Raw genomic sequence first — 11,264 nt, forward strand, 5'->3', positions numbered from 1 at the left:
GATTTAAATTTATGCTCCGTTCTCTGAGTTACAGTAAGAAAGTCTCTAAAGATTGTTGCGACACCGCCACCTCGACCAACCGGACGTGGCTCATGCATATAACAGTAGCTTGGTGGGGTACACTTATTTAGACCGTAATAATCATTTGGTTTAAGCCAGGTTTCGGTAAGGCAAAGTATATCAAAACTGTTGTCTGTGATCATTTCATTTACAATAACTGCTTTTGAATTTAGTGATATAACAATTTAAAACACAAGTCTTAAGATATAACAAGAATAAACGATGTATTAAGAATAAGTTTGAAAGAGCTCCGACTCAAACCACGCGCTAAACCAAATTTTATGTAGTAGGTCTATATAATCAGATACAAAGTAACTAAGTAACTAGCTACTTGAGTAGTTTTTGCATTGCATACTTTTTTACTTTTACTCAAGTAATTTTTAAAATAGTGACTTTTACTTTTACTTGAGTTACAATTTCTCTAGTTACTTGTACTTTTACTTGAGTAAAGATTTTGGCTACTCTACCCACCTCTGAATATAGGTAAAAGAAATTCAAAATATAATAAAATTCAAGGAAAATACCAACATGGTAGAAACAAATAAAGAACCAACAGAAATAAAAACAAGAAATTAAAAATGAAATTTTTGGGTTAATTTACCCCTAGGACCATCTTGAGATCTTAATTTCAAGAAACCGAAAAATTACAAAGAAAAATTTGTAATCCGCGCGGCTCCCGATGACATAATGTCTTTTGAAGTTAAACGATCAGTTTGTGCAATAATTGTTTAATATTAGCGGTAATATACAGCTTCTGCATTTAAAACTTTGGATGAATATCAATCGCACCCAAGTGCCCTTCTCAGAGTGGCACAGCTCTTGAAGTGGGAATTCTAAAGAGCAATTGGTTATCTCATCACATATCTGATCACATCACACTTGGCAAACTGAGTAATAAAACAATGCTTTATCCGAGACAACACTTCGCGTTGCATCCCCTTCAGCAATGCCTTTAAAAGGCGCAAAAATGACGTTTGGAATGCACTCTTCCTGACGCATCCGCAGACCGATTGCCTGATGCTATGATGTTGCCTGTTTCTGTGTTTTGAATTTTCAAAATATGGCACCTGAGGACTTACATTTTATTATATATACCAATGCCCCACCCACTCTCCGAAAAAACACTTCGGATCTACACAATTCACAAGAATGCATATTTTGATTCAGAATGGCGAATTTCAACGTAAAAACGACTAGTTTGCCGGTATGAATGAAGGAGAAGGAACATGCATAGAAATGTAATGGGAGAAACTGGAACACTTACTGTAATGTGGCAGCTGTAAGAATCAACGTTTTTGTTATTGAAAAAAATTTTTGTCAAACATTTTAGGCAATGTCACTCTTTTCCCATCCAAATATATAGGATTCAAAAACTGCGCAGTGAAGTTGCCAAGACGGCTGCCACGTGAACTGTCTAATTCTATTTCCGTTTGGCTTTTAGGTTCAGTTTGTTAAGGAAGGTTGTGGTTCTGACCATGAGTGTCAGAGTGACCTGCAACTAAAATATAAATTCCAAAACATGGAACAGGGCAAAGACGTCTTTAAACCATTGCCTGAGTAAGTTTTTGTTGTCAATTAAGTTTTTTTATCCTATACAGTAATAATGATGTCACGATCCTAGTCTGTGTTCCCCTGTTATTTTAGACTTTTATGTTATTTCCTGTTGTGTGCCATGTTTGTAGTCCTTTGAAGTTTTTTGTGTTAATTATTGTCAGGTGTTCCTTGTTTGCCCGCTTGTTATCACAGTGCATTTAAGCCCTTGTGTTTCAGTTGTTGGTTAGTCATTCTGTAACAAAGAGGCAGGCAAGGCAGCGGATCCACGTGCAATAGGGATTTATTTAAGGCAAGGCAAGGCAAGAATTAAACCAGGTAATCAAGGAACAAGGGGCAACATGCAACATGGAATAACGATTGACTCAAAAAACAACTGAAACACAAGGGCTTAAATACAGTGGGATAACAAGTGGGCAAACATTAACCTGACAATAATTAACACAAACAACTACAAAGGACTACAAACATGGCACACAACAGGAAATAACATAAAAGTCCAAAGTAACAGGGAACACAGACTGGGATCATGACAAATGAACTCTAATGTCTAGAATTCATTTCTTAATTGAAATGACATCAACTGTGTAACAACACAGTGATTACTATTACGATTTAATGTCTGCCTTTTAAGGAGATAGCTCACCCCAAAATAAAAATTCTGTCATCGTTTACTCACATTAGAGTTGTTCCAAACCTACATAAATTCCTTTGGTCCGATGAACACAGAGAAAGATATTTGGAAGAATGCTTTTAACCAAACTGTCAGGAATTCACAGGGGAAGAACCCAAGCGCAGGCAGCAACGGTGGTGAAGGGGTTAACAGATATGTTTATTAACAAACAGAAACAAAAACACCCACGAGGGGGTAACGAGGACACGACTAATAATAAGAACAGAAACCAAAAGACTTCCCACGAGGGGACTAAAACAGCAAAACAAAAATAACTAAAAATATGACACGACACAAACTTACGTCTTACAAACAACGAGGGGTAAATAAGGCAGGGCAAGGTAAAACACAAGACTCACACTTCAGAACAAAAGCACGACGGTACAAGAACAACTGCACAGGGTACACGCACAAGGTACAATAATAACACATACACAATCCACGAGCACAGGACAAAGAAACATGAGGGCATATTAAAGGCAAGACAAACGAGGGATAATGACACAGGGCAGGTGGGAAACATTAGACACGGCAGGGAAGCAATACATGAAATGAGAGGGGCGGGGATGAGAGGGGACACGAGAAAACACATGGAGTGTCAAAAGATAAACACCCCATGGTTTTCTCACACAAAACCAAAGGCTTTGTCACGGCTCTGCCACAAGACCAAGAAAACCATGAAAAGATAAGGCAGAGCCGTGACACAAACAGTTCTTGGACCCCATTGACAATAAATATATTACTATAACTATATACCATAGTAGGAAAAATTACTTTATAATTAGATATTTTGAGGAATGTAGGACAGTCATTTTTCCTACTATGTTAGTCAATGGGGTCCAATAACTGTTTGGTTACAAGCATACTTCCAAATATCTTTCTCTGTGTTCACCAGAACAAAGAAATGTATACAGATTTGGATCAACTAGAGAGTGATTAATTCATGACAGCATTTTCATTTTTGGGTGAACTATCCCTTTAACACAGATTGAAGAAGAAAATTAAAATAAAGTGGAATAATAAAAAAAAGTTGAATTTATTATTTCTTTTTTTTTCCCTCAGGGAAAAAGGAGTTACTCTCTTGTCGCTTAGCGATCAGAAAGATGTTGCCCTGGAGATTACAGTGACTAATCAGGGGGAAGATGCTTATGAGGCACAGCTGATTAGCTCGTTCCCTAAATCCGTTTCTTATTCTGCTTTTCGCACTAAATCCAATGTAAGTTCAGCTGAAAGATGCTAGTTGATAACCTATTTATTGTTAATTAAATTTTGTTTTAAATGTCTTCAAATCTTAGGATAAACAGGTCATCTGTCTAGCCAATCAGGATGGGTCACAAGCCGACTGTGAGCTTGGAAATCCTTTCAAAAGAGGCGCTGAGGTGAATATTTGAATATGGGGACCACAAGTATATGTGGTACTAAGTAACTAGTAACTACACAATATTTATAACTGTATAAATTGTAAATATTTAAAATATGTTTTAAATATTGTAAAATATTTCAGACAACGTTTTACATCATTCTGAGCATCAGTGGAATTTCTTTGGATACCACAGAAATCGAAATTGTCCTTAATCTCAAAACGTGAGTAGTATCATACTGTAGCTCTTGATGTCAAAACTAAACGTTCAACACCAAAACTATTTCAGTATTTTCTGCTAACATTAGGTGCTGTTAATGCCAACATGCATTGAATAATAACATTTTAAAAGCTTTTTTTTGTAATTGTAGGACAAGTAGTCAGAAGCAGTTGCCATCAGTGAAAGCCAAAGCTATTGTTAAGGTCAATCTTCTGTTGTCACTCTCAGGGTAGGTGTGCATCACGCATCCTTTGTGTAAGCATGCAAAAAACAATGAAAGAAAACTGCATTATCCGTATCTCATTTACCTACCGTCATCATGTCTTCTACAGGGTAGCTAGGCCATCTCAGGTTTACTTTACTGGAGAAGTAAAAGGAGAAAGTGCTATGAAAGTGGCAACTGATGTTGGCAGTTCAATTGACTATGAATTTAGGGTGACTACTGCTGTTTCTAACACTAAACAATTCCAACACAATCATTTGTACTGATGTATTCAAACCAACATTTCTTAAATTGAAATGACTTCACATGTGAAAGGCAGTTGCCTGTTGGTAGACTGATCTTTTTCCTTATTTATTTGACAGGTTGCAAACTTGGGCAGACCACTTAAATCATTTGGCACTGCATCTATGATTATTCAATGGCCTAAGCATAACTTTCAAGACAAGTGGCTGCTCTACCTCATGGAGATAACCTCAACCGGCTTAGAGAGCATCAGCTGTTCCCATCAAAATGAGGTCAACCCTCTTAAACTACAGGTAGCCCAAACATCACACATCTTAAGTACAGTCAAGTGTTTCTTTGTCTCACAAATAAATGCATAGAGAAATGTATCATTTCATGCTGCTTTATGCTTATTAGGAACCTTCACGAGTTAAACGTTCCTTTGGGGAGGGAACTCCAGCAAAAGAGGAAACAACCTCCCCTTTTACTGACAAGAGGAAATACACAATTTTGGTAAAATCACTCATTAAATATTTTTTGTGTGTGTGTTGATAATCAGCCTATTGTATCTTAATATCTGCTTGATGTGTTCTTAGTCCTGTGACGATGGGGCAAACTGTATATCATTTAAATGTCCTCTAATGGGAATGGATAGCAATGCTGTTATTAGCCTAAGAGCTTATCTTTGGAACAGTACTTTCCTAGAGGTAGGTGTTTTTTGTGTGTTGTCACTAGTTACTGTAATTGGTCATTCTTGTCAGTCATAAAGTGGTCAGTGATTGTATTTCATTGCTGGGCATCAAGTGTATATTTCATAAGTAAAATGGTTTCTTACAGGATTATGCAAAAATGAACTACATTGATATCATTGTCAAGGCATCACTCGAATTCAAGTCCTCAGCTACAAATATACAGTTAAAAAGTGAAGCTACACAGGTAAGCTGGGCTATGCTGGCCATTTTAGGCGTCCGACCTCTCTTCCTAACACATGGATTAATCAGTGCACATTTGATATTTTTATCAATGCGATTTTATTGATGTACATACAGTGTATATGTAAATGCAAGGTGAAAATTGTTTAAATGAGTAAATAGATCTCGTTTCTAAAGTCTATTTTTACATGCACTAGACTGGACTCTTAATGTAAATGTTATCATGTTCCTATCATAAAAGTCACATGTACCTCATTAACCGGCAAATGTTTGGTGTTTAAGTAAAATTTTTGGTGTTTAGGAGTACCTTTTTAATGCTTGCAAGCATTAAAAGAAATGACATGAACAATATTTGCAGTTCATTGTGCTCTTAGTATATTTTATAATTTATTATATATTATTCATTGCTAAACAGTGTTGGGAGTAATGCGTTACAAAAGTAATGCATTACAGTAACATATTACTTTTTGCTGTAACTCAGTACCCAGATAGCACAATCCATCTGGCTTACGTCTATTTGACGTCTGCATTTACATCTGCAAGACATCTGAAATACATAGTTTACTCATCTGCAATACGTCTCGGAGACGTCTGAACGTCTGTAATTGGTCTGCTAAAGATCTGGAGATCTGCTGCTTAAAAACATCTGCTAAACATCTTAGAAAGAGCTGTTGTACATCCATTCTATATCATAAACATCTTACAGACATCTTCTAGATGTCTATATGACGTCTGACAGCAGACATCTCCGAGACGTATTGCAGATGAGCAAACGATGTATTGTAGATGTCTTGCAGATGTAAATGCAGATGTCAAATAGACGTAAACCCGATTTATGTGTGCTATCAGGGTAGTGTAAGGCATTACTAATCAATTTTCAGTAATATTTTACTCGGTACATGTTCAGTAATGCTTGCGTTACAACAAACCTTTTTGCCCGCGAGACATTAACAAATCAAAAATCCCACAAGTTCTATTTCCTGTTCGTGAATAGACGCGTGTGGTGTCATTCATCTCCCTCTAGCTGGTGGAACTTTGTATTTTGTATTGTAACGCGACATGATTTCAGCCTCTGAGCTAAAGGTCCGAGGCTATTGGCCCCGCCCGATTCGCTGTAAACCATACCGCCAGTGTTGCCAGAGTCGTGGTTTTCCCGCACAATTGGGCTATTTTGAGGGTTTTTGGGATACTTTCATAATGTACTGCGGCTGCAAAAATGTTTATTTATATTCTAAGGATAAATGCTAATTGATGAGATTCTTAATGTGTAGTCATACTCCGATGAATACCTGGCAACTCCAGGACCGGCCCGTTCTCAAAAGTGTGGGGAACGAGTGTCTGACAGGCAGGCTACAGTACAGGGAGGGACGCGGGAGCTCAGCTCAACCAAAGAGGAAAATATAGCGGTGGTATTAAACAATGCATCCGGATTATGTTTTTACCAATGTTTCGTAAGGTGCATGTCACGTTGCACAATGAAAGATATCACGCGTGAGTGTTCAACAGTTGATTCTTCCGGCTGCCAAATATCACGTTTGAGCAGCTATACACAGTCTAGAACAACTAAAACATTGACATGCTTTTACACATTATGCATATGCAATACATTTAACGTCTTGGTTACGGATGTAACCTCGGTTCCCTGATGGAGGGAACGAGACGTTGTGTCGAACCGACAGAATGGGGTTTGTCTTGAGAACCTATCATCTTCTGAGTATTTAGAAAAGGCCAATGAAAATTGGCGAATGAAATTTGCATGCCGGGCTCCACCCCGGATGTCCGGGTATAAGAGGGAAGCCGGCGTGCTCATTCATTCACCTTTGGTCTGAGGAGCCTAAAGCATCCTCCCCCGACCGCTGGGGTGGGCGGCCAGTGTTGTGGCATGAGGGACACAACGTCTCGTTCCCACCATCAGGGAAACGAGGTTACATCCGTAACCAAGACGTTCCCTTTCTGTCGGTCTCTCGACGTTGTGTTGAACCGACAGAATGGGGTTCCTATGGAAAACGCCACAGCACTGAGCCGCGTCACAATCCATGCGGAGCGACGTTGACTGGCCTGGGCGAGTCAGACGAACACGCTAATGCGAAATTATGACCCTCCAGTGGAGAGGAAGGGGGACCCAGAGCTTTCCACAAAAAGTTGGGAAGCCCCCTAACGCCGGCCGTCACGGGCGGAGGCCTAATTCTCTAAATGGCGAGAAGCCGCCCGGCACCGTACGGGCCACTGGGTAAGCATTATTCCCCCTGGGGGAAAAACGCTGCAGAGGCCACTACCTACCGTAGGGAGGAATTAGTGGAGACACCACATGGTCTCACCATCAGGGTAGAACTCATGGGAAGAAGTGCGGACAGGAGTTAACCGTAAGGTGGGAGTCCACCTGGGGAGGTCATGGGTTGCCAAGGTGGGAACCATTCATGAGGATACATCAGACGGAACAGCCCACGGAGGGGGTGTTACCACGTCTGGAGCACTAGGTCCGGTTAGAGCTATGTGGAAGATAACTCAACTGTTCCCGGCCTAAGGGGGCAGGGCTGCTCTGCCCAGCCTGTCCCCTGGAAGGGTGCTAGTGATGGAAGGAATGCCTGTTCTTTACCCGAGGGGAAAGAAGTGAGGCGGGATCGCCACTGCTCCCCCCGGAGGGGGAAGGGCTTCCTCAGGCGTACGCCCTACCGGCTGCCGGTCCCACACCTTGCCAGGATGCGGGCTGACACCGGTTCCGCGCGTAGGTATTAGAACCTCACGGAGTTGTTAGGCATAGCCCAACCCGCAGCTCCGCAGATGTCTGCCAGAGAGGCGCCCTGCCACGAGGGGTGTGCCTCATCCCCAACGGGCAGGGGCGAAAAGAGATCGGTATGCCCTAACGAGGGCATCCACGATCCAGTGCGCCAGCCTCTGTTTGGAGACAGCCCTCCTGCTGACCTCCGAAACAGACAAGGAGCTGCTCAGAGCTACTGGGCTCTGCGTGCGGTCCAAGTAGAGGTGCCGTGCGCGTACTGGACACAGCACGGATAGATTGGGTCTTCCTCCCCGGTGGCGAGCGCCTGCAGGTTCACCACCTGGTCTCTCGGGAGAGTGGTGGGAACCTTGGGCACGTAGCCGGGGCGGGGTCTCAAGATAACGTGAGAATCCCGGCCCGGAGTTCTAGGCAATCTGTGGACACAGAGGGTGCTTGTAGATCCCCTACCCTCTTGGAGGTGAGCGCTATGCAGAAAGCCGTCTTTGTCAAGACTGAGAAAGAGCGGCAACCCCGAGAGGCACAAAGGGGGCGGGGCCTCTTGAGGCCCGCCACCTAGGTCGCAAGAGGGTACGGAGCGCGGGTAAGGTGGTCACCCTCTCGCGTCCCTTAGGAACCTAATGACCAGGTTGTGCTGTCCCAGAGGCTACCCAGCACTTGGGTCATGATGAGCGGCCGTAGCGGCTACATACATTCCCAGTGTGGAGGGGGAGAGGTTACACCCCCATCTCTCTTGAGGACGGGACAGCTCGTACCCGACCGAGCAACTCCGCGGGTCTTCTTGCCGAGAAGAGCACCAGGACGAGAAGAGGCGCCAGCTATGGGCTTATAGCCGCCCAGTGGCCGAAGCCCTAGCCTGAGTGATGACCCAACCGGACCGGGGGTGGGTCACTCAGGATCTCCTCGTCCCATCCAGACATGGAGACCAGGTTTTGCCTGGGATGCCGTAACGTGCCCCTTCCCCTGGGGAAGCTGTTGTCAGAGCCTCAGCTCCGAGAAACAAAAACAAGATAAGACAAAGGGGCGTAAATAGTACCACTTGATGCTCCTCTTCCCTGGCCTTGCACAGGCCCTGTGCAATGAGGCTCACTGGGGGGAAGCGTACTTCCGCTTGTCCCGCGGCCAGCTGTGCGCAAGGGCATCCGTGCCGAGGGTACCTCGGCCAGGGAGTACCAAAGCGGACAATGGGAGGAGTCCGGGGAGGCAACAGGACCACCTGTGCCTGGCCAAACTGCCCCCAAATGAGCCAGCTGCGCGGGGAGGGAGTCGCCACTCTCCGCGAGTCGACTGACGAGAGAGCGCATTGGCTGTCTGGTTCAGGACGCCTGGGATGTGTGTGGCTCGCAGGGAGCTGATCACCTGCTGACTCCAGAGGAGGAGGCGTCGGGCGAGTCATGTTAGCTGCTGTGAGTGAAAGAATACGCCACAGCAGCTGTGCTGTCCGACCGGACCAGCACGTGCTTCCCTGCACAAGAGGTAGTAGCCACCTCAATGCAAGTAGCACAACCAACAACTCGAGGCAGTTGAAATGCCAACGCAGGCGGGGGCCCGTCCACCGCCCGACACTGCTTGCCCGTTGCACATGGCACCCCAACCTTGCAGGGAGGCATCCCAAAGGGGACCCCTGTCAGCAAGAAGGTCATGGAGACCAGGGGGTTAGGGTGTGTCGGCAGAAAAGCGTGTGACCATACGCCTGCTGCCGGTGTGCCACGCTCTCCAAGGAACTTGACTCTGCAGCCAGTGTTGGAGCGGTCGTATGTGCATCGACCCGAGGGGGACCACCCCCGCCGAGGATACCATGTATCCCAGGAGCATCTTGTTACAGGGGGACCACTGACTGTCTGATCTTCAGGCAGTTCAACACTGACCGGGCACGCTAGTCAGTCGCACTGCCTCTGGGAGGCCGCGAGGGTGCGGGCTTCCTCGTCGCGGGACTCGCGCCCCCCCGGGGGGTGAGCGGGGCCGCTCGTGAGGACAGAGTCGAGTTCCCTACCGAGAAAGAGGATGCTCTGCACCGGGGAGAGCTTGCTCTTTTCTCAGTTGACCTGTAGCCCCACCGATCTAGGTGCAGGAGCACCAGGTCCCTGTGTGTACACAACAGATCTCGAGAGTGTGCCAAAACTTGAGCCAGTCGTCGAGATAGTTAGTACCCGCACACAACTAACTATCTCGGCTTCCACGACCTTCGTAAAGACTCGTGGAGACAGGGACAGACCGAAGGGGAGGACCCTGTACTGATATGCCCATCCCTCGAATGCGAATTGTCGGAACGGCCGATGTCGAGGGAGGATCGAGACATGAAAGTACGCGTCCTTCAGGTCGATTGCCATGAACCGGTCCTGACGCCTGACGGACGCCAGGATGCGCTTCTGCGTGACCGTCCTGAAAGGCAGCTTGTGTAGGTGCCTGTTCAGAACACACAGATCCAAGATAGGGCGCAACCCTCCGCCTTTCTTGGGGACAATGAAGTATGGGCTGTAGAACCCGCTGAACATCTCGGCCGGTGGGACGGGCTCGATCGTTCCCTTCACCAGAAGGGAGGCGACCTCCGCCCGAAGTACAGGGGCATCCCTGCCTCTGACTGAGGTAAAAAGGACACCCCGGAACTTGGGTGGACGTGTAGCGAACTGAATCGCGTAGTCGAGACGGATCGTCTTCCTCAGCCAGCCTGACAGTCTGGGAAGCTGAGACCAGGCTCCCAGAACTGTGACAGGGGGACTAGAGGTTTGATCTGCTTCCCGGAGGGGGCCGGCAGATGGAGAGACGGGGCAGGATCCGTCCCTATCTGATTTCCCAGCGATGTGGCTGGGGTCGGGCCAAATGGTAACCTCGATCCCCCTGAGGTGTTCCCATGATGGCCGCTGCGCCGGGGCTGCTGATGGGGCGATGGTCTCCTCTTCGCTGTCTCCTCCAGGGGGGGCCGCCTGAGTGGGGGGCGCCAGAGCTGGAGGGCGTTGAAGAGGACCAGGGCTGCTGGGAAGCAGACAGTGCACGGGACTCGACGGCCGAGGCGGCCGAGTTGCGGCACGGAGGACTGCTTCTTACTCTCGAAAACCCTCCGGGGAGACCGCGTGCGGGTCCCGCGCCCCCCCCCCGATGGGCGGGGGGTGAGCGGGGCCGCTGCGGCTCGACAGTAACACCAACCAGCCCCCCCTTGCGAGACGGGTACGTCGAGAAAGCGGACCTTCTCAGCGTTACTCATCTGCGCAAGGATTGGCCAGAGGAATTTCTCATGGACCACAAGTGTGGACATCGTCCGACCCAGGGCCCGCGTGGTCACCTTGGT

The 11,264-nt window shown here is 46.3% G+C and overlaps 1 protein-coding gene across 3 annotated transcripts in view; it reads left to right on the top strand.

Moving 5' to 3' along the window:
- Positions 1-11,264, top strand: part of itga6b (integrin, alpha 6b) — a 315,524-nt gene that overhangs the window by 295,242 nt on the left and 9,018 nt on the right. For all 3 annotated transcript variants that reach the window (XM_057330982.1, XM_057330984.1, XM_057330983.1), the window contains 10 exons: positions 1,502-1,617; positions 3,347-3,500; positions 3,580-3,663; positions 3,789-3,868; positions 4,016-4,093; positions 4,197-4,299; positions 4,450-4,623; positions 4,727-4,822; positions 4,906-5,016; positions 5,147-5,245. In XM_057330982.1, coding sequence (XP_057186965.1) covers positions 1,502-1,617; positions 3,347-3,500; positions 3,580-3,663; positions 3,789-3,868; positions 4,016-4,093; positions 4,197-4,299; positions 4,450-4,623; positions 4,727-4,822; positions 4,906-5,016; positions 5,147-5,245 — 1,095 coding nt within the window. The remainder of the gene's footprint in view (positions 1-1,501; positions 1,618-3,346; positions 3,501-3,579; positions 3,664-3,788; positions 3,869-4,015; positions 4,094-4,196; positions 4,300-4,449; positions 4,624-4,726; positions 4,823-4,905; positions 5,017-5,146; positions 5,246-11,264) is intronic.

The sequence above is a fragment of the Triplophysa rosa genome, linkage group LG4 (genome assembly GCF_024868665.1).
Source record: "Triplophysa rosa linkage group LG4, Trosa_1v2, whole genome shotgun sequence".
Taxonomy (NCBI): domain Eukaryota; kingdom Metazoa; phylum Chordata; class Actinopteri; order Cypriniformes; family Nemacheilidae; genus Triplophysa; species Triplophysa rosa.